The 24645-nt window shown below is 45.7% G+C and overlaps 1 protein-coding gene across 2 annotated transcripts in view; it reads right to left on the bottom strand.

Moving 5' to 3' along the window:
• SLC12A4 (solute carrier family 12 member 4) overlaps positions 1 to 24645 on the bottom strand; it is a 939289-nt gene that overhangs the window by 467515 nt on the left and 447129 nt on the right. For both annotated transcript variants that reach the window (XM_063945258.1, XM_063945259.1), the window contains exons 5-6: positions 22172 to 22226; positions 1858 to 1988 (exon numbers count right to left, since the gene is read on the bottom strand). In XM_063945258.1, coding sequence (XP_063801328.1) covers positions 1858 to 1988; positions 22172 to 22226 — 186 coding nt within the window. The remainder of the gene's footprint in view (positions 1 to 1857; positions 1989 to 22171; positions 22227 to 24645) is intronic.

The following is a 24645-nucleotide window of genomic DNA, read 5'->3' as shown; positions in this document are numbered from 1 at the left end:
AGCAATGTACATTATATGAACATTCCTATACATATGCATGTGATTGGCTCATTTGGGTTTAGGAATTATATATCTACTTGTCCAAGAGATATGTCAAGGTAAAGTGTAATTATACTTTACAGAGATATATAATCCTGGCTCATTGACTATGTGGGTATGAATATAGCTACTGAAAACAATTACTGTCCAAGCAATACATCTGTGCACATGGTAAATATACTTTATGCAGGGATGTATCCTTCTGGCTCATTTGATATATCAATGCTCTATACCTTAGGGGTATACATATATTGTCCAACTTTGCAGAGCCTTATATAATATATGCAGATTTGTATGATTTAGAGATTCCAAAAAATGAGTTTGAACCATGGAATAATAGCTCTATTTCAATAACACTTTATTCTAGGTATACAAAATACAAGATATGAAAAACACAATGATAATAAATCCTATAATTATTATTAACTGCAGTACATATTAAACAAACACAAACAATATTACAAACTTAAACAATTAACACACATACTGTACACTTGCAAGAATTATTGAGGGTTAAATGCATAGCTACCTTCTTCTGATGTCTTAGGATCCTTCCTTGTCTCTTTCCCTCTGCACTAACTAAAGACTGCTCCAAACCCTGTCTTATATCCCAACTTTAACAATCCCAATTTACATATTCAAAGGTGTTGTAAAACATATCAGATAATTTGTTCAACAGTGACGAGCAGGGGGTGAATTCTGGAGTCATAGCGTCTGATATTTGTTTATCTATCAAGGTTTTCCTTTGGTTATTTTGGAGTGTAAATACTGCTAGTGTTCATCAACATTTGAGACTTCGTTAATTCAATTGATCCTAGGAGTCATTGTCTCAAAGCAGAAGGCCGAATAACATACATTGCTCAGGATATGCAGATTCCTGATTGTAGTCTTAGGCACTTCCTTGCGCATGCCATTACCTGTGTGCCTTTGAAGTGACCTAAACCAAGTGGCTTGCTGATTTTATCTATCAGAATCAAATTATTCATTTGCTACAGACATATATCTGTATGTAGACATTGCATTACATTATTCCCTACTATGCCTATACACACAAAAGCATACACATTACCTCATACATTCAAACTTATTTCATATCTATTCCTTACTATATATATCCAGTATACTGTTCATTATGGTTACATCGCCTATTTATAATGAATTATATTTTGATTCAGACAACATCCATTGCCCTAATATTATATTGAGTGCGGACAATTACCTATATGTCAACAACGGGGCTAAAAACTGTCGGGTTTGGCCCCGCTTCCGACAATGCACGCTGATCGGCGGCTGAAGCCGCCGATCAGCGTGCATTCCGACAAGTCGGGTTTTCCGACTTGTCGGAATAAATGGGGCCGTAATTAATAGGTCGGAACCCCTTCCGACCTAAAACTGTCGGAAACTGCTGTCTTTCCGACAAGACGGAAGCTTCCGACAGTAATTGAATATACACATAAGTCTAATAATGTCGGGAGAATGGTTATATGTCATCAGATTTGCAGATATAATTTATCTACCACCTATTTATCTTTGCCCAGCACCATACTCTGTCTGACATGGTAGAAATACCTTTTGGAGGAACCACTTGAAATCCCAGTAATTGGGATCAAAACCCAGTCTTGGTAGAGGAAAGTCAGTCTACAGTGACCTCACAGCTGTAAATGCAATCTTAGAACAGCGTAATCTTTGCCTTTCCACTCTCCAGACTCATAATTCACGCCCCTTATGTTGCATTGGGTGGTTTTTAATGACAAGATGCACCCAGCCAACTGCTATACATAAAAAAAAAAAAAAAAAAGACAGACACTGGTCTCTTACCAAGAGGATTTCAATTGCTCCCAGTATATACATGGCTCCGGCAAATGTCGTGCCTAAATAAAAGCAGAGACCCACAGCTCCTCCAAATTCTGGACCAAGGGATCGAGAAATCATGAAGTATGAACCACCAGCTGCAAATGAGAAGCAATTTCACTAGATTTGTTTTGGTTTGTCTGTTTATAATACGAATTTACTCACCGGTAATTCTATTTCTCGTAGTCCGTAGTGGATGCTGGGAACTCCGTAAGGACCATGGGGAATAGCGGGCTCCGAAGGAGGCTGGGCACTCTAGAAAGATCTTAGACTACCTGGTGTGCACTGGCTCCTCCCACTATGACCCTCCTCCAAGCCTCAGTTAGGTACTATGCCCGGACGAGCGTACACAATAAGGAAGGATTTTGAATCCCGGGTAAGACTCATACCAGCCACACCAATCACACCGTACAACTCGTGATATGAAACACAGTTAACAGTATGAAACAATAGAGCCTCTCAACAGATGGCTCAACAATAACCCGATTTAGTTAACAATAACTATGTACAAGTATTGCAGACAATCCGCACTTGGGATGGGCGCCCAGCATCCACTACGGACTACGAGAAATAGAATTACCGGTGAGTAAATTCTTATTTTCTCTGACGTCCTAGTGGATGCTGGGAACTCCGTAAGGACCATGGGGATTATACCAAAGCTCCCAAACGGGCGGGAGAGTGCGGATGACTCTGCAGCACCGAATGAGAGAACTCCAGGTCCTCCTCAGCCAGGGTATCAAATTTGTAGAATTTAGCAAACGTATTTGCCCCTGACCAAGTAGCTGCTCGGCAAAGTTGTAGAGCTGAGACCCCTCGGGCAGCCGCCCAAGAAGAGCCCCCTTCCGTGTGGAATGGGCTTTTACAGATTTTGGCTGTGGCAGGCCTGCCACAGAATGTGCAAGCTGAATTGTACTACAAATCCAACGAGCAATAGTCTGCTTAGAAGCAGGAGCACCCAGCTTGTTGGGTGCATACAGGATAAACAGCGAGTCAGATTTTCTGACTCCAGCCGTCCTGGAAACATATATTTTCAGGGCCCTGACAACGTCTAGCAACTTGGAGTCCTCCAAATCCTTAGTAGCCGCAGGCACCACAATAGGCTGGTTCAGGTGAAACGCTGACACCACCTTAGGGAGAAACTGGGGACGAGTCCTCAATTCTGCCCTATCCATATGGAAAATCAGATAAGGGCTTTTACATGATAAAGCCGCCAATTCTGACACTCGCTTGGCTGAAGCCAAGGCCAATAACATGACCACTTTCCACGTGAGATATTTCAGATCCACGGTTTTTAGTGGCTCAAACCAATGTGATTTTAAGAAACTCAACATCACGTTGAGATCCCAAGGTGCCACAGGAGGCACAAATGGGAGCTGAATATGCAGCACTCCTTTCACAAATGTCTGAACTTCAGGTACTGAAGCTAGTTCTTTTTGAAAGAAAATTGACAGAGCCGAGATCTGTACCTTAATGGAGCCCAGTTTTAGGCCCATATTCACTCCTGCTTGCAGGAAATGCAGAAATCGACCTAGTTGAAATTCCTCTGTTGGGGCCTTTTTGGCCTCACACCATGCAACATATTTCCGCCATATGCGGTGATAATGCTTTGCTGTAACTAGAGATGAGCGGGTTCGGTTTCTTTGAATCCGAACCCGCACGAACTTCACTTTTTTTTCCACGGGTCCGAGCGACTCGGATCTTCCCGCCTTGCTCGGTTAACCCGAGCGCGCCCGAACGTCATCATGACGCTGTCGGATTCTCGCGAGACTCGGATTCTATATAAGGAGCCGCGCGTCGCCGCCATTTTCACTCGTGCATTGAGATTGATAGGGAGAGGACGTGTCTGGCGTCCTCTCCATTAGAATAGAGATAGATAGATTAGATAGAGAGAGATTGTGCAGAGTCGCAGACAGAGTTAGTTTACCACAGTCAGTGACCAGTGCAGTTGCTAGTTAACTTTTATTTAATATAATATATCCGTTCACTTCTCTCTGCTATATCCGTTCTCTGCCTGAAAAAAAAAACGATACACAGCACAGTCAGTCACACAGTGTGACTCAGTCTGTGTGCACTCAGCTCAGCCCAGTGTGCTGCACAGTCATCAATGTATAAATTAAAAGCTTATAATTAATTGTGGGGGAGACTGGGGAGCACTGCAGGTTGTTAGCAGGAGCCAGGAGTACAATTATATTAATTAACAGTGCACACTTTTGCTGCAGGAGTGGTGACCAGTGCCTGACCACCAGTATAGTATTGTTGTATACTACTAATATCTCTTTAAATATCAACCAGTCTATATTAGCAGCAGACACAGTACAGTGCGGTAGTTCACGGCTGTGGCTACCTCTGTGTCGGCACACGGCAGGCAGTCCGTCCGACCAGAATTGTATTATTTATTATTATATACCTACCACCTAACCGTGGTTTTTTTTTCATTCTTTATACCGTCATAGTGTCATCCTAATTGTTACGAGTATACTACTATCTCTTTATCAACCAGTGTACAGTGCGGTAGTTCACGGCTGTGGCTACCTCTGTGTCGGCACACGGCAGGCAGTCCGTCCGACCAGAATTGTATTATTTATTATTATATACCTACCACCTAACCGTGGTTTTTTTTTCATTCTTTATACCGTCATAGTGTCATCCTAATTGTTACGAGTATACTACTATCTCTTTATCAACCAGTGTACAGTGCGGTAGTTCACGGCTGTGGCTACCTCTGTGTCGGCACACGGCAGGCAGTCCGTCCGACCAGAATTGTATTATTTATTATTATATACCTACCACCTAACCGTGGTTTTTTTTTCATTCTTTATACCGTCATAGTGTCATCCTAATTGTTACGAGTATACTACTATCTCTTTATCAACCAGTGTACAGTGCGGTAGTTCACGGCTGTGGCTACCTCTGTGTCGGCACACGGCAGGCAGTCCGTCCGACCAGAATTGTATTATTTATTATTATATACCTACCACCTAACCGTGGTTTTTTTTTCATTCTTTATACCGTCATAGTGTCATCCTAATTGTTACGAGTATACTACTATCTCTTTATCAACCAGTGTACAGTGCGGTAGTTCACGGCTGTGGCTACCTCTGTGTCGGCACACGGCAGGCAGTCCGTCCGACCAGAATTGTATTATTTATTATTATATACCTACCACCTAACCGTGGTTTTTTTTTCATTCTTTATACCGTCATAGTGTCATCCTAATTGTTACGAGTATACTACTATCTCTTTATCAACCAGTGTACAGTGCGGTAGTTCACGGCTGTGGCTACCTCTGTGTCGGCACACGGCAGGCAGTCCGTCCGACCAGAATTGTATTATTTATTATTATATACCTACCACCTAACCGTGGTTTTTTTTTCATTCTTTATACCGTCATAGTGTCATCCTAATTGTTACGAGTATACTACTATCTCTTTATCAACCAGTGTACAGTGCGGTAGTTCACGGCTGTGGCTACCTCTGTGTCGGCACACGGCAGGCAGTCCGTCCGACCAGAATTGTATTATTTATTATTATATACCTACCACCTAACCGTGGTTTTTTTTTCATTCTTTATACCGTCATAGTGTCATCCTAGTTGTTACGAGTATACTACTATCTCTTTATCAACCAGTGTACAGTGCGGTAGTTCACGGCTGTGGCTACCTCTGTGTCGGCAGTCGGCAGGCAGTCCGTCCATCCATAATTGTATTATTATTATAATATATACCACCTAACCGTGGTTTTTTTTTCATTCTTTATACCGTCGTCATAGTGTCATACTAGTTGTTACGAGTATACTACTATCTCTTTATCAACCAGTGTACAGTGCGGTAGTTCACGGCTGTGGCTACCTCTGTGTCGGCAGTCGGCAGGCAGTCCGTCCATCCATAATTGTATTATTATTATAATATATACCACCTAACCGTGGTTTTTTTTGCATTCTTTATACCGTCGTCATAGTGTCATACTAGTTGTTACGAGTATACTACTATCTCTTTATCAACCAGTGTACAGTGCGGTAGTTCACGGCTGTGGCTACCTCTGTGTCGGCAGTCGGCAGGCAGTCCGTCCATCCATAATTGTATTATTATTATAATATATACCACCTAACCGTGGTTTTTTTTTGCATTCTTTATACCGTCGTCATAGTGTCATACTAGTTGTTACGAGTATACTACTATCTCTTTATCAACCAGTGTACAGTGCGGTAGTTCACGGCTGTGGCTACCTCTGTGTCGGCAGTCGGCAGGCAGTCCGTCCATCCATAATTGTATTATTATTATAATATATACCACCTAACTGTGGTTTTTTTTGCATTCTTTATACCGTCGTCATAGTGTCATACTAGTTGTTACGAGTATACTACTATCTCTTTATCAACCAGTGTACAGTGCGGTAGTTCACGGCTGTGGCTACCTCTGTGTCGGCAGTCGGCAGGCAGTCCGTCCATCCATAATTGTATTATTATTATAATATATACCACCTAACCGTGGTTTTTTTTTCATTCTTTATACCGTCGTCATAGTGTCATACTAGTTGTTACGAGTATACTACTATCTCTTTATCAACCAGTGTACAGTGCGGTAGTTCACGGCTGTGGCTACCTCTGTGTCGGCAGTCGGCAGGCAGTCCGTCCATCCATAATTGTATTATTATTATAATATATACCACCTAACCGTGGTTTTTTTTTCATTCTTTATACCGTCGTCATAGTGTCATACTAGTTGTTACGAGTATACTACTATCTCTTTATCAACCAGTGTACAGTGCGGTAGTTCACGGCTGTGGCTACCTCTGTGTCGGCAGTCGGCAGGCAGTCCGTCCATCCATAATTGTATTATTATTATAATATATACCACCTAACCGTGGTTTTTTTTTCATTCTTTATACCGTCGTCATAGTGTCATACTAGTTGTTACGAGTATACTACTATCTCTTTATCAACCAGTGTACAGTGCGGTAGTTCACGGCTGTGGCTACCTCTGTGTCGGCAGTCGGCAGGCAGTCCGTCCATCCATAATTGTATTATTATTATAATATATACCACCTAACCGTGGTTTTTTTATACCACCTAACCGTGGCAGTCCGTCCATAATTGTATACTAGTATCCAATCCATCCATCTCCATTGTTTACCTGAGGTGCCTTTTAGTTCTGCCTATAAAATATGGAGAACAAAAAAGTTGAGGTTCCAAAATTAGGGAAAGATCAAGATCCACTTCCACCTCGTGCTGAAGCTGCTGCCACTAGTCATGGCCGAGACGATGAAATGCCAGCAACGTCGTCTGCCAAGGCCGATGCCCAATGTCATAGTACAGAGCATGTCAAATCCAAAACACCAAATATCAGAAAAAAAAGGACTCCAAAACCTAAAATAAAATTGTCGGAGGAGAAGCGTAAACTTGCCAATATGCCATTTACCACACGGAGTGGCAAGGAACGGCTGAGGCCCTGGCCTATGTTCATGGCTAGTGGTTCAGCTTCACATGAGGATGGAAGCACTCAGCCTCTCGCTAGAAAACTGAAAAGACTCAAGCTGGCAAAAGCACCGCAAAGAACTGTGCGTTCTTTGAAATCCCAAATCCACAAGGAGAGTCCAATTGTGTCGTTTGCGATGCCTGACCTTCCCAACACTGGACGTGAAGAGCATGCGCCTTCCACTATTTGCATGCCCCCTGCAAGTGCTGGAAGGAGCACCCGCAGTCCAGTTCCTGATAGTCAGATTGAAGATGTCAGTGTTGAAGTACACCAGGATGAGGAGGATATGGGTGTTGCTGGCGCTGGGGAGGAAATTGACCAGGAGGATTCTGATGGTGAGGTGGTTTGTTTAAGTCAGGCACCCGGGGAGACACCTGTTGTCCGTGGGAGGAATATGGCCGTTGACATGCCAGGTGAAAATACCAAAAAAATCAGCTCTTCGGTGTGGAGGTATTTCACCAGAAATGCGGACAACAGGTGTCAAGCCGTGTGTTCCCTTTGTCAAGCTGTAATAAGTAGGGGTAAGGACGTTAACCACCTCGGAACATCCTCCCTTATACGTCACCTGCAGCGCATTCATAATAAGTCAGTGACAAGTTCAAAAACTTTGGGTGACAGCGGAAGCAGTCCACTGACCAGTAAATCCCTTCCTCTTGTAACCAAGCTCACGCAAACCACCCCACCAACTCCCTCAGTGTCAATTTCCTCCTTCCCCAGGAATGCCAATAGTCCTGCAGGCCATGTCACTGGCAAGTCTGACGAGTCCTCTCCTGCCTGGGATTCCTCCGATGCATCCTTGCGTGTAACGCCTACTGCTGCTGGCGCTGCTGTTGTTGCCGCTGGGAGTCGATGGTCATCCCAGAGGGGAAGTCGTAAGCCCACTTGTACTACTTCCAGTAAGCAATTGACTGTTCAACAGTCCTTTGCGAGGAAGATGAAATATCACAGCAGTCATCCTACTGCAAAGCGGATAACTGAGTCCTTGACAACTATGTTGGTGTTAGACGTGCGTCCGGTATCCGCCGTTAGTTCACAGGGAACTAGACAATTTATTGAGGCAGTGTGCCCCCGTTACCAAATACCATCTAGGTTCCACTTCTCTAGGCAGGCGATACCGAGAATGTACACGGACGTCAGAAAAAGACTCACCAGTGTCCTAAAAAATGCAGTTGTACCCAATGTCCACTTAACCACGGACATGTGGACAAGTGGAGCAGGGCAGGGTCAGGACTATATGACTGTGACAGCCCACTGGGTAGATGTATGGACTCCCGCCGCAAGAACAGCAGCGGCGGCACCAGTAGCAGCATCTCGCAAACGCCAACTCTTTCCTAGGCAGGCTACGCTTTGTATCACCGCTTTCCAGAATACGCACACAGCTGAAAACCTCTTACGGCAACTGAGGAAGATCATCGCGGAATGGCTTACCCCAATTGGACTCTCCTGTGGATTTGTGGCATCGGACAACGCCAGCAATATTGTGTGTGCATTAAATATGGGCAAATTCCAGCACGTCCCATGTTTTGCACATACCTTGAATTTGGTGGTGCAGAATTTTTTAAAAAACGACAGGGGCGTGCAAGAGATGCTGTCGGTGGCCAGAAAAATTGCGGGACACTTTCGGCGTACAGGCACCACGTACAGAAGACTGGAGCACCACCAAAAACTACTGAACCTGCCCTGCCATCATCTGAAGCAAGAAGTGGTAACGAGGTGGAATTCAACCCTCTATATGCTTCAGAGGTTGGAGGAGCAGCAAAAGGCCATTCAAGCCTATACAATTGAGCACGATATAGGAGATGGAATGCACCTGTCTCAAGTGCAGTGGAGAATGATTTCAACGTTGTGCAAGGTTCTGATGCCCTTTGAACTTGCCACACGTGAAGTCAGTTCAGACACTGCCAGCCTGAGTCAGGTCATTCCCCTCATCAGGCTTTTGCAGAAGAAGCTGGAGGCATTGAAGAAGGAGCTAACACGGAGCGATTCCGCTAGGCATGTGGGACTTGTGGATGCAGCCCTTAATTCGCTTAACAAGGATTCACGGGTGGTCAATCTGTTGAAATCAGAGCACTACATTTTGGCCACCGTGCTCGATCCTAGATTTAAAGCCTACCTTGGATCTCTCTTTCCGGCAGACACAGGTCTGCTGGGGTTGAAAGACCTGCTGGTGACAAAATTGTCAAGTCAAGCGGAACGCGACCTGTCAACATCTCCTCCTTCACATTCTCCCGCAACTGGGGGTGCGAGGAAAAGGCTCAGAATTCCGAGCCCACCCGCTGGCGGTGATGCAGGGCAGTCTGGAGCGACTGCTGATGCTGACATCTGGTCCGGACTGAAGGACCTGACAACGATTACGGACATGTCGTCTACTGTCACTGCATATGATTCTCTCAACATTGATAGAATGGTGGAGGATTATATGAGTGACCGCATCCAAGTAGGCACGTCACACAGTCCGTACTTATACTGGCAGGAAAAAGAGGCAATTTGGAGGCCCTTGCACAAACTGGCTTTATTCTACCTAAGTTGCCCTCCCACAAGTGTGTACTCCGAAAGAGTGTTTAGTGCCGCCGCTCACCTTGTCAGCAATCGGCGTACGAGGTTACATCCAGAAAATGTGGAGAAGATGATGTTCATTAAAATGAATTATAATCAATTCCTCCGCGGAGACATTGACCAGCAGCAATTGCCTCCACAAAGTACACAGGGAGCTGAGATGGTGGATTCCAGTGGGGACGAATTGATAATCTGTGAGGAGGGGGATGTACACGGTGATATATCGGAGGGTGAAGATGAGGTGGACATCTTGCCTCTGTAGAGCCAGTTTGTGCAAGGAGAGATTAATTGCTTCTTTTTTGGGGGGGGTCCAAACCAACCCGTCATATCAGTCACAGTCGTGTGGCAGACCCTGTCACTGAAATGATGGGTTGGTTAAAGTGTGCATGTCCTGTTTTGTTTATACAACATAAGGGTGGGTGGGAGGGCCCAAGGATAATTCCATCTTGCACCTCTTTTTTCTTTTCTTTTTCTTTGCATCATGTGCTGATTGGGGAGGGTTTTTTGGAAGGGACATCCTGCGTGACACTGCAGTGCCACTCCTAGATGGGCCCGGTGTTTGTGTCGGCCACTAGGGTCGCTAATCTTACTCACACAGCTACCTCATTGCGCCTCTTTTTTTCTTTGCGTCATGTGCTGTTTGGGGAGGGTTTTTTGGAAGGGACATCCTGCGTGACACTGCAGTGCCACTCCTAGATGTGCCCGGTGTTTGTGTCGGCCACTAGGGTCGCTAATCTTACTCACACAGTCAGCTACCTCATTGCGCCTCTTTTTTTCTTTGCGTCATGTGCTGTTTGGGGAGGGTTTTTTGGAAGGGCCATCCTGCGTGACACTGCAGTGCCACTCCTAGATGGGCCCGGTGTTTGTGTCGGCCACTAGGGTCGCTTATCTTACTCACACAGCGACCTCGGTGCAAATTTTAGGACTAAAAATAATATTGTGAGGTGTGATGTGTTCAGAATAGGCTGAAAATGAGTGTAAATTATGTTTTTTGAGGTTAATAATACTTTGGGATCAAAATTACCCCCAAATTCTATGATTTAAGCTGTTTTTTAGGGTTTTTTAAAAAAAACACCCGAATCCAAAACACACCCGAATCCGACAAAAAAAATTCGGTGAGGTTTTGCCAAAACGCGGTCGAACCCAAAACACGGCCGCGGAACCGAACCCAAAACCAAAACACAAAACCCGAAAAATTTCCGGCGCTCATCTCTAGCTGTAACATCTTTCCTGGCTTTAATAAGCGTAGGAATGACTTCCTCCGGAATGCCCTTTTCCTTCAGGATCCGGCGTTCAACCGCCATGCCGTCAACGCAGCCGCGGTAAGTCTTGGAACAGACAGGGGCCCTGCTGCAACAGGTCTTGTCTGAGCGGCAGAGACCACGGGTCCTCTGAGATCATCTCTTGAAGTTCCGGGTACCACGCTCTTCTCGGTCAATCCGGAACCACGAGAATTGTGCTTACTCCTCGCTTTCTTATTATTCTCAATACCTTTGGTATGAGAGGTAGAGGAGGGAACACAAACTGACCGGTACACCCACGGTGTCACTAGAGCGTCCACAGCTATCGCCTGAGGGTCTCTTGACCTGGCGCAATACTTCTCTAGTTTTTTGTTTAGGCGGGACGCCATCATGTCCACCTGTGGACGACCCTATTGATTTACAATCATTTGGAAAACTTCTGGATGAAGTCCCCACTCTCCCGGGTGGAGGTCGTGCCTGCTGAGAAAGTCTGCTTCCCAGTTGTCCACTCCCGGGATGAACACTGCTGACAGTGCTAGTACATGATTCTCCGCCCATCGGAGAATTTTTGTGGCTTCTGCCATCGCCGTCCTGCTTCTTGTGCCGCCCTGTCGATTCACATGGGCGACTGCCGTGATGTTGTCTGACTGGATCAGCACCGGCTGGTGTAGGAGCAGGGATTTTGCTTGACTTAGGGCATTGTAAATGGCCCTTAGTTCCAGAATATTTATGTGAAGGGCAGTCTCCTGACTTGACCATAGTCCTTGGAAATTTCTTCCCTTTGTGACTGCCCCCCAGCCTCGTAGGCTGGCATCCGTGGTCACCAGGACCCAGTCCTGTATGCCGAATCTGCGGCCCTCCAGAAGATGAGCACTGTGCAGCCACCACAGAAGAGACACCCTGGTTCGTGGAGACAGGGTTATTAAACGATGCATCTGAAGATGCGATCTGGACCACTTGTCCAACAGGTCCCACTGAAAAATTCTGGCATGGAACCTGCCGAATGGAATTGCTTCGTAAGAAGCTACCATCTTTCCCAGGACCCGCGTGCAGTGATGCACCGATACCTGTTTTGGTTTTAGGAGGTCTCTGACTAGAGAAGACAACTCCCTGGCTTTCTCCTCCGGGAGAAACACTTTTTTCTGGGCCGTGTCCAGAATCATTCCCAGGAACATCAGACGTGTCGTGGGGACCAGCTGTGACTTTGGGATATTCAGAATCCAACCGTGCTGGCTCAGCACTTCCTGAGATAGTGCTACTCCCACTAACAACTGTTCCTTGGATCGTGCCTTTATTAGGAGATCGTTCCAGTATAGGATAATTAAAACTCCCTTTTTTCGAAGGAGTATCATCATTTCCGCCATAACCTTGGTAAATACCCTCGGTGCCGTGGAGAGTCCAAACGGCAGCGTCTGGAATTGGTAATGGCAATCCTGTACCACAAATCTGAGGTACTCCTGGTGAGGATGGTAAATGGGGACATGCAGGTAAGCATCCTTGATGTCCAGGGATACCATGTAATCGCCCTCGTCCAGGCTTGCAATAACCGCCCTGAGAGATTCCATCTTGAACTTGAATTTTTTTATGTGTGTGTTCAAGGATTTCAAATTTAAAATGGGTCTCACCGAACCGTCCGGTTTCGGCACCACAAAAAGTGTGGAATAGTAACCCCGGCCTTGTTGAAGTAGGGGTACCTTGATTATCACTTGCTGGGAATACAGCTTGTGAATCGCTGTTAGCACCGCCTCCCTGTCTGAGGGAGCAATCGGCAAGGCGGATTTTAGGAAACGGCGGGGTGGAGTCGCCTCGAATTCCAGCCTGTATCCCTGAGATACTATTTGAAGGATCCAGGAATCCACCTGTGAGCAAGCCCACTGATTGCTGAAATTCCTGAGGTGGGCCCCCACCGTACCTGGCTCCGCCTGTGAAGCCCCACCGTCATGCGGCGGACTTGGAAGAGGAAGCGGGGGAGGACTTTTGTTCCTGGGAACCTGCTGTTTGCTGCAGCCATTTTCCCCTGCCTCTGCCTTTTGGAATCTGCATCTCCAGTCCACTGGCGAGTCCATAAGCATCTCCTAGCAGAGATGGATAATGCACTTACTTTAGATGCCAGCCGGCAGATTTCCCTCTGTGCATCTCTCATGTATAAGACTGAGTCTTTGATATGGTCAATTGTTAACAGGATCGTGTCTCTGTCTAACGTGTCAATATTTTCTGACAGTTTATCTGACCACGCAGCGGCAGCACTGCACATCCATGCTGACGCAATAGCTGGTCTGAGTATAATGCCTGAGTGTGTATATACAGACTTCAGGATCGCCTCCTGCTTTCTATCAGCAGGTTCCTTAAGGGCAGCCGTATCCTGGGACGGTAGTGCCACCTTTTTAGACAAACGTGTGAGCGCTTTATCCACCCTCGGGGGTGTTTCCCAACGTAACCTATCCTCTGGCGGGAAAGGGAACGCCATTAGTAGCTTCTTAGGAATTACCAATTTCTTATCAGGGGAAGCCCACGCTTCTTCACACACTTCATTTAATTCATCTGACGGGGGAAAAACTACAGGTAGTTTTTTCTCCCTAAACATAATACCCTTTTTTGTGGTACCTGGATGTAAATCAGAAATATTTAACACCTCTTTCATTGCCTCAATCATGCAGTGAATGGACTTAACTGGCATTAAATTTGACTCATCGTCGTCGACACTGGTGTCAGTATCCGTGTCGACATCTACTTGTGCCACCTGAGATAGCGGGCGTTTCAGAGCCCCTGATGACTTTTGAGACACCTGGACAGGCACGAGCTTTAGACTCGGCTGTCCCACAGTCGGCATGTCGTCAAATTTTTTATGTAAGGAGTCTATACGTGCACTCATTTCCTGCCATAATACCATCCACTCAGGTGTCTGACCCCCAGGGGGTGACATCCCTGCTAAAGGCATCTGCTCCTCCTCCACATCATTATCCTCCTCAAACATGTCGACACAGCCGTACCGACACACTCCACACACACAGGGAATGCTCAAACAGAGGACAGGACCCACAAAAGCCCTTTGGGGGGACAGAGTAAGAGTATGCCAGCACACACCAGAGCGCTATGTATATATACAGGGACTAACTGAGTTATGTCACTAATAACTGCTTTTCAATATAATATACTGTATACAGTGCCAATTTTAATGCCCCCCCTCTCTTTTCCCTCTTACTGTACTGTAGAATTGCAGGGAAGAGCCAGGGAGCTTCCTTCCAGCCAAGCTGTGAGGGAAAAATGGCGCCAGTGTGCTGAGGAGATAGGCTCCGCCCCTTTTTCGCGGCGTATTCTCCCGCTTTTTATGTGATTCTGGCAGGGGTATTTACCTCATATATAGCCCCAGGGGCTATATATTGAGGTATTTTAGCCAGCCAAGGTGTTTTTATTGCTGCCTCAGGGCGCCCCCCCCAGCGCCCTGCACCCTCAGTGACCGGAGTGTGAAGTGTGTATGAGGAGCAATGGCGCACAGCTGCAGTGCTGTGCGCTACCTTGGTGAAGACAGGATGTCTTCATGCCGCCGATTTTCCGGACCATCTTCTTGCTTCTGGCTCTGTAAGGGGGACGGCGGCGCGGCTCCGGGACCGAACATCAAGGCTGGGCCTGCGGTCGATCCCTCTGGAGCTAATGGTGTCCAGTAGCCTAAGAAGCCCAATCCGGCTGCAAGCAGGCGAGTTCGCTTCTTCTCCCCTTAGTCCCTCGCTGCAGTGAGCCTGTTGCCAGCAGGTCTCACTGAAAATAACAAATTCTAAGACTATAACTTTCTAAGAGCTCAGGAGAGCCCCTAGTGTGCATCCAACCTCGGCCGGGCACGAAATCTAACTAAGGCTTGGAGGAGGGTCATAGTGGGAGGAGCCAGTGCACACCAGGTAGTGTAAGATCTTTCTAGAGTGCCCAGCCTCCTTCGGAGCCTGCTATTCCCCATGGTCCTTACGGAGTTCCCAGCATCCACTAGGACGTCAGAGAAATAATGAAATACTGTAAAATTTTGTTTGAACATAATACACATTTGTCCAACATTAGGATTGTTGCTGTATTATATCAAAGATCAAAAGATACATCATCTACCAGGGGCATTTTAAGAGAGGAGGGGGCCCTTGTGCACATTCCATGTGGACCCCCTCCTCTCTGCAGCACTGTAGATTATGTGCATGTCTCCGGAAACATCTCTACTGCACATTCCCAAATCACTTTGCATATGGGCACCACACCATTTTCGGAATGTTTTCTTCAGCAGCAGCAGATTCAACACAAAATTCTGTACAGGTAAGAAATGCAGGGTATGCACCCATTGTTCACACTCCTATGGCATCTACTCATTCATCTCAATATACAGTAGTGTGCAGCAAAAGTATGTTTTAATGGGATGTAGTTATGTAGTTATGTTACCGCCAGTCACATTACCTCCCCCTACATCCCGACACCTCGCTATCCTGATGGTCGGCATGCCAACCAACAGGGACTATTTCCACTCGTGGGTGTCCACGACACCCATAGAGCGGTCACCACCGAGCCCGAAAGGGGCTTGTTGCGCTCGCCCCTCCCCTCCCCCCGTCGGCATTCCGCTGCCAGGATACTGGGGTTGGTATGCTGACCGACAGACTCCTGACTGCCTGTCATGCAATACAAATAAATTTTAACTTACAATTAGAAATAAAATGATGTCACTGTATATAGTATACTGTATTTAAATTGGGTATACATTTTATTTAAGGATTTTGTATGTGTCAGCTTGTTTTCTCAACCTAGCAATTCAATCTGGAGCTCCCATGTTAGTAAATAGATAATATATGTATATGTAAATTCCATTTAAACCTTTCTAAAAAAAAAATAAAAAAAAATATGGACTACCCAGGCACCAGCTCAGAATCCTGTGCTCGCCACATTTCAGACCACAGGTTCTATTCCCACTCAGTTGGTGGCGTGGATCCACCAAGCGAGTGGGAATGGGGGAGGGGGGTGTCGGAATTTTCGACCGCCAGTAAAATGTTGAATGCATGGATTCCAGCGTCAGTCTCCTGAACGCAAGGTTCCCGACCACTGGCATTTGAATACATCCCACACATACACCTCTGTTATTTCCTAGGTCAATCACTTTATAACTTAATACCACTTCTACAGACAGGGATACCATCATTACTGTATATTATGATTTTAACCATATCAATATTTTGAATCTTAACATTGTCACGGTTTACATTATGACTGCATCCCATAATATATTTATATTGATATACGGTAATAGGATTTTGATACCTACCGGTAAATCCTTTTCTCCTAGTACGTAGGGGATGCTGGGGAAGACATCAAGACCATGGGGTATAGACGGGATCCGCAGGAGACATGGGCACTCTAAAGACTTTTCATTGGGTGTGAACTGGCTCCTCTCTCTATGCCCCTCCTCCAGACTTCAGTTGAAGGAACTGTGCCCAGGGAGACTGACATTCCGAGGAAAGGAATTACTTAACTAGCGGTGAGATATCTACCAACTCACACCCTCAACCATGCCGCACACATGGCATTCAACATAACACACGCCAACAGGCATGAACCAATTGCAGCAACATGCTGAACTAAAATAACACAACTTGTGTAACTGTAATGATTAAACTGCATGTAAAATACGCACTGGGATGGGCGCCCAGCATCCTCTACGGACTAGGAGAAAAGGATTAACCGGTATGTATCAAAATCCTATTTTCTCATACGTCCTAGAGGAGGCTGGGGACGACATCAAGACCATGGGGACTATACCAAAGCTCCAGTAAGGGCGGGAGAGTGCAGATGACCCTGCAGCACCGATTGACCAAACTTGAAGGTCATCATCGGCCAAGGTGTCAAACTTGTAGAACTTAGCAAATGTGTTTGACCCTGACCAAGTAGCTGCTTGGCAAAGTTGTAGTGCCAAGACCCCCCGGGCAGCAGCCCAGGATTAGCCCACTTTCCTAGTGAAGTGGGCCTTTACCGACGTCGGTAACGGCAATACAGCCGTAGTATGAGCTTGATGAATTGTATTTCTAATCCAACGTGCAATAGTCTGCTTGGAAGCAGGACAGCCAATCTTGTTGCGAGCATACAGGACAAACAGAGCCTCTGTTTTCCCTTTACGAGCCGTTCTAGCGACATAGATTTTCAAAGCACTAACCACATATAGAGATTTTGAATCAGTGAATGTGTCAGTAATTAAGGGGCACTACAATAGGATCGTTTATGTGGAAAGAAGAAACCACCTTCGAAAGAAAATGTTGCCGAGTCCTCAACTCTGTCCTATCCTCATGGAAGATCAGGTAAGGGCTCTTGTGAGACAAGGCCCCCAATTCAGACACCCGCCTTGCGGATGCCAAAGCCAAAAGCATCACCACTTTCCAAGTGAGAAACGAGAAACGTCAACTCTATCTTTTGTAGAGGCTCAAACCAATCCAACTGAAGGAACTGCAATACCACGTTAAGGTCCCATGGTGCCACTGGAGGTACGAATGGAGGCTGGATGTGCAGAACTCCTTTCACAAAGGTCTGAACCTCTGAAAGAGAGGCCAATTGTTTCTGGAAAAACACTGACAAGGCCGAAATCTGGACCTTGATTGATGCCAATCGGAGGCCCGCCTCCACACCATCCTGCAAAAAGTTGAGAAAATGTCCTAAGTGAAACTCTTCCATAGGAGCTTTCATGGATTCACACCAAGATACATATTTTCTCCAAATACGGTGGTAATGTTTTGACGTTACTCCCTTTCTGGCCTGAATAAGGGTGGGGATGACCTCCTCGGGAATACCCTTCCTGGCTAGGATACGGCGCTCAACAGCCATGCCGTCAAACGTAGCCGCGGTAAGTCTTGGTACACGCACGGCCCCTGCTGCAGCAGGTCCTCTCGAGGAGGAAGAGGCCGAGGATCTCCTATGAGTAACTACTGAAGATCTGGGTACCAAGCCCTCCTTGGCCAGTCTGGGGCAATGAAGATTGCTCGTACCCTTGTTTTTCTTATGATCCTGAGTACTTTTGGGATCAGCGGAAGTGGAGGGAAGACATACACTGACGGAAACACCCACTGGGTCACCAGTGCATCCACTGCTACTGCTTGAGGGTCTCTCGACCTGGAACAGTATCTCTGAAGCTTCTTGTTGAGACGAGACACCATCATATCTATTTGAGGAACTCCCCAAAGACTTGTCACCTCTGCGAAGACTTCTTGGTGGAGGCCCCACTCTCCTGGATGGAGATCGTATCGTGTCTGCTGAGGAAGTCTGCTTCCCAGTTGTCTACTCCCGGAATGAATATTGCCGACAGAGCTTGTAGATGTTTTTCTGCCCAGCGGAGGATTTTTGTCGCCTCTGCCATTGCTGCTCTGCTTTTCGTTCCGCCCTGCCTGTTTATGTATGTCACTGCTGTTACATTGTCCACCTGGATCTGCACGGGACGGTCTTGAAGAAGATGTAACGCTTGTTGAAGGCCATTGTAAATGGCTCTTAGCTCCAAAACGTTTATGTGAAGGCAGGCTTCCTGTTGTGACCAACGTCCCTGGAAGTTATCTCCCTGAGAGACTGCTCCCCAGCCTCGGAGACTTGCATCCGTGGTTACCAGGACCCAGTCGTGAATCCCGAACCTGCGTCCCTCTAGTAGGTGAGATCTGTGTAACCACCACAGGAGCGAAATCCTGGTTTTTGACGACAGGATTATCTTTCTGTGCATGTGTATGTGTGACCCGACCACTTGTCCAACAGGTCCCACTGGAATACTCTGGCATGGAACCTGGCAAACTGTATGGCCTCGTAGGCCGCCACCATCTTCCCCACCAACCAAATGCACTGATGGATCGACACACTTGATGGTTTCAATATCTGTTTTACAATTTTCTGGATTTCCAGAGCCTTTTCCAGCGGAAGAAATACTCTGAACTTCTGTGTCCAGAATCATCCCGAGGAAAGACAACCTTGTCGTCGGTTCCAACTGTGACTTTGGGTAATTTATGATCCACCCGTGTTGTTGGAGTATTGACAGAGAGAGTGATATGTTTTGTAACAACTGCTCCCTGGATCTCGCCTTTATCATGAGGTCATCCAGATAAGTAATTATATTGCCTCCTTTCTGACGGAGAACCATCATCTCCGCCATTACCTTGGTGAATACCCTTGGCGCCATGGAGAGCCCGAAAAGGTAACGTCTGGAATTGGTAATGGCAATCCTGAACCGCGAATCTCAGATAAGCCTGGTGAGGAGGATAAATGGGAACATGCAGGTAAGCATCCTTTATGTCCACCGACACCAAGTAGTTCCCCTCCTCCAGACTGGCAATCACTGCCCGAAGTGATTCCATCTTGAACTTGAACCTTTTTAGGTAACAATTCAGATCCTTTAGATTTAGGACCGTTCTAACTGAGCCGTCCGGCTTTGGAACCACAAAGAGGCTTGAATAACAACCCCTCCCTTGTTTTGACAACAGTACCAGGACTATGACCTGGTCTTGACATAATTTTTGGATTGCCGCTGTTACTGCTTCTCTTTCTGACGGAGAAACTGGCAAGGGAGCTCCAGCGTCATGCTGGGGATTTGGCAGAAGTAGGGGGGGACTTCTGCTCTTGGGAACCTGGAGCCGCTGTGGGCTTCTTTCCCCTTCCACTTCCCCTTCCACTACCTGCAAAGAAGGGGGAACCTCTCATCTTTTTGTATATATTGGGACGAAAGGACTGCATTTGCGGGTGATAGGTCTTTTTTGCTGGTGCAGAGGGCAAAAATGTCGACTTACCTGCGGTAGCTGCCGAGACTAACGCATCCAGGCGATCGCCAAATAAGGCCTCACCTTTATATGGGAGAGCCTCCATGTTTCTTTTGGAATCTGCACCCGCGTTCCACTGGCGAATCCACAACGCCCGCCTAGCCGATACTGTCATGGTAGCGGCCTGTGAACTCAATAGCCCAATATACTTAATTGCTTCCAGCATGTAGGCGGCAGCGTCCTTGATATTCCCTAACTTAAGGAGTATCTCATCTTTATCGATCGTGTCAATTTCTGATGACACGCTTTCTGACCATTTTTCAATAGCGCGACTCACCCATGCGCAGGCAATAGTGGGCCTGATCAGTGAACCATTGGTAACATAAATGGATTTCAATGTCGTTTCCATTTTGCGGTCTGCCGGCTCTTTAAGAGAAGCCGTGCCAGGAGCAGGGAGAATTACCTTCTTTGTCAACCTGGAAAGTGCACTGTCTAACACAGAGGGTGACTCCCACTTTTTCCTGTCCTCAGACGGGAAAGGGTAAGCTATGTGAATCCTTTTGGGAATATGAAATCTTTTATCAGGATTCACCCACATCCCTTCAAACAGAGCATTTAGTTTGTATGAAGGAGGGAACGTGACTTTGGACTTCTTTTCCTTACATAAATATGCCTTCTCCTGAGGTACAGGAGTGGATTCTGTAACCTCCGACACGTGCCTTAGAGCCACAATCATATATTGTATATTTTTTGCCAATTTATGGTCTATCTCTCTGGATTCACTATCGTCGACACAAGAGTCAGAATCCATGTCGGTATCAGTGTTTACAACATTTGCAAATGGTCACTTATGTGACCCAGAGGGGCCGCCCGCATAAGGAATAACATCATCCTGAAAAATCACATCTTCCACAGATTTTCTCCAGCATGCAGCCTTAGATTCAGACTTATCTAATCTACGGTTAATCAGATGCATACTGTCACGTATCTCTTTCACCCATGCAGGCTCTTGGTGTGCCGGTAGCGCCACCACATTACAACTCTGCGTCCCTAAAATGGCTTCCTCCGGGGAGGTACTCCCTGCCTCAGACATGCCTCACACGTGTACAGCACACCAACAGACACACTAGGACTTATTTTGGGGACAGACCCACAGTAAAATCTGTCAGAGGGACACAGGATAGGAGCAGCCAGTTCACAATCCCAGCGCCAGTATTTCCTGTGAACACAGTATGTCCACAGCCCAACAGTGCTTTTTAAATAGTAATATACACTATCAAATGCAGCACAATCGCCCTGTGCCCCCCTTAATAGCACCCTGTACTTGTCAGAAGTGGAGGAGAGGACAAGCGTGTTCCCTGCAGTCTGAGGAGAGAGAGAAAATGGCGCTGAGTAGTGTGCTGGCTGCCCGAGGAAGAAGCTCCGCCCCGCAATGGCACGTCCTTACACTACTAAAAACACTAATATTTATACTGGCGGGGGGTAGGGCTGTGCCAGCGGCAACTTATGCCCCCTTTTAGCCAATTTAAGGTATTTTTCTTGCTGCCCAGGGCCCCCCCACGCCCTGCACCCTGTAGTGCCTGTGTGTGTGGGCGGCAATGGCGCGATGCGCTCCCGCCAGCCGCGCCGCACCTCAGCCGTCACTAACTTGATAGAAGATCATTCTTCTTATACTCACCTGTCTTCTGGCTCTGTGAGGGGGGTGATGGCGTGCTGTGGGAGTGAGCATCTAGACACGGCTAGCGTTCAGTACCCTTCAGGAGCTAATGGTGTCCTGTCAGCCAGAAGCAGAGCCATAAAACTCTTAGGAAGTTGGTTCTGCTTCTGTCCCCTCAGTCCCACGAAGCAGGGAGTCTGATGCCAGCAGATCTCCCTGAAAATAAAAAATCTAACATAAGTCTTTTCAGAGAAACTCAGTAGAGCTCCTCAGAATGCATCCAGTCTGCCTGGGCACATTTCTACAACTGGAGTCTGGAGGAGGAGCATAGAGGAAGGAGCCAGTTCACACCCAATGAAAAGTCTTTAGAGTGCCCATGTCTCCTGCGGATCCCGTCTATACCCCATGGTCTTGATGTCGTCCCCAGCATCCTCTAGGACGTATGAGAAATTTAATATTTTACATTTATTCATCTATAGAAATTAGATTGTGATTGATTTATTAAGTTGCTTGCATTTTTAATTTAGGTTTTGAAATAAAAGCTATGCAATTGATGTGTTTAATGTTATTGGAGGCAGTAGGTTTTTTATACAGTTTACAGATGTGGATTGTAATTACCTGGTACTACACCATTTGTGGCGATGGCACTCATCGATATAGCTGTGAGTAGGGTCTAAATGAAAATAAAAGAGTGAGATAACGAAAGGGGGGGGGGGGAACAAAGGGCAGATGTAGGACTTATAAAGAAAGGGAAGAAGCATATAGATAAAATTTTACAGCAAGGAGTAATAACTTTTCAAACATAAATTTAATTATTCAACATAAGATAAAAATTACAATTGCTTGCATATGTTTAACATACTGTATGTAGCACCCATGTAAAGATAAAAGCATGTTAGGCAACAAAATGCGTAATTAAGTGATTCAGGTCCAGTATATTCTCTTTGCTTTCTGGATTTCCAGGATAAACAAAGAGAGTGACTTAGACTGGCTCCATGTGTATTTTTGACCAAGCAACCCAGTCCTATTGTACACATATTGTTATAAGACACTACTTAGAAATACTATTCTGACACAGAGTGAGTGCTGTTAAAAAGACACTGAAATGGGACACTTACTGTATGTATTGTCGATCTTCATGCTTTCATCAGTCAATACAGATGTGTCCTCATGCATCTTGCCTCAATATGTCATGCAGCGGGAGAAGCCTGGCATGAGTGAGCTGACAGGTCCTGTGTGACTCCATTAGAGTTTGGTGTCTTTTTATTTTGAGGAAAGCAGCTTTTGCCGATTAAAATGATGTGCGGCATGCCTATAGTTTGTGTGTGATCGCACCTGTATCTGCATGCGAAATGCTACGTTACAGTGATTTCTAGGAAAACTATATAGCATAGCACTTAATATGCAGATACAACAGCACACATATATCATTTTAATCAGCATAAACTGCTTGTGCATCCTATTCACATCGTTTTGTGAATAAGACACATTGTAATGGAAAAATGTCACATAAAAAGACGCTCAGTGCTACCAAGACATGTTACGGCATGGCGTGACTAGAAGGACTGTTTAACATGCACGGAGGTTAGATGTAAGTGGACACATCTGTATGACAACAATATGAACAGGACAATACAGATACTGTCCTGAACCATGCTAAATTATGTAGAGCTATTTTACTAAGTGGGTTCTCTGTTAGTGAAACCCAAACATTGAGAATATTCCAGAAAGATCTTAAGAGAGTGCTAACTGACAAAACCAGACTAAATAAACGTAAAGGAATTGCTAGAATGTGTTCTTCTATATGGATTACATGCAATAAAACAATAAAAATTATTATAAAAAGCCTTTAAAAACTGTTGTATATATATCTTCATTTGCTTGAATTGCCAGCCTATTATATGTGTGTTGATTTACTGATCCAATGAATATGAAAATAAACTCACTAACAAAATGCACTTAACAATTCATAAAACAATACATAAATGAAAAAAATGTTTATGGCTTACACTTGGTGTTTACATATGGTGTTTACGAAACCGCAACTATAGAAGAGATGGAATATATTCCGTTTATACCCCTCTCGGCATGAGCTCAAAGGTGAGATGCTTCCAATGTGACAATTAAATGAGGCACCTGCACTCTACACGTTTCATCCTACACAGGACTTCTTCAGGGGTATACATCTTAAAGGTGATCCAAATAAAGGTAAATGGGTTACAATATTTTGTCACCGTTTTAAACATAAACAACACAACAATTCTGAATGACATACAATTTGTACATTGATAAAGGATGGTACCATTAAAATTAAGCTTGCGAGCAGGGCCTTCCTACCTCTATGTCTGTCTGATTTTACTCAGTTTTGTTCTATTACTGTTGTTATAATTGTAAAGCGCAACGGAATATGCTGCGCTCTATAAGAAACTGATAATAATAATAATAATAATAGGATTTTAATACCTACCGGTAAATCATTTTCTCTTAGTCCGTAGAAGATGCTGGGGTCATCATAGAACCATGGGCTATAGACGGGATCCGCAGGAGACATGGGCACTTTAAGACTTTGAAAGGGTGTGAACTGTCTCCTCCCTCTATGCCCCTCCACCAGACTCCAGTTATCGGGAGACCGACATTTCGAGGAAAGGATTTATTGTTAAACTAAGGTGAGATTCATACCAGCTCACACCTCAAGCATGCCGCACAACGTGGCATTCAACAGAACACAAGCCAACGGCATGAATACTTGCAGCAACATGCTGACAATAACGTAACACAACATGTGTGTAACCACAACTAATAACTGCAGATGCAGTACGCACTGCGATGGGCGCCCAGCATCCTCTACGGACTAAGAGAAAAGGATTTACAGGTAGGTATTAAAATCCTATTTTCTCATATGTCCTAGAGGATGCTGGGAACCATGGGGTTATACCAAAGCTCTAGAACGGGCGGGAGAGTGCGGATGACTCTGCAGCACCGATTGACCAAACTTAAGGTCTTCATCGGCCAAGGTGTCCAACTTGTAGAACTTTGCAAATGTGTTTGACCCTGACCAAGTAGCTGCTCGGCAAAGTTGCAATGCAAAAACC

Source organism: Pseudophryne corroboree, chromosome 11 (assembly GCF_028390025.1).
Source record: "Pseudophryne corroboree isolate aPseCor3 chromosome 11, aPseCor3.hap2, whole genome shotgun sequence".
Classification (NCBI taxonomy): Eukaryota; Metazoa; Chordata; class Amphibia; order Anura; family Myobatrachidae; genus Pseudophryne; species Pseudophryne corroboree.
Note: the sequence above shows the minus strand (reverse complement) of the source record. Positions and strands in the feature narration are given on the sequence as shown.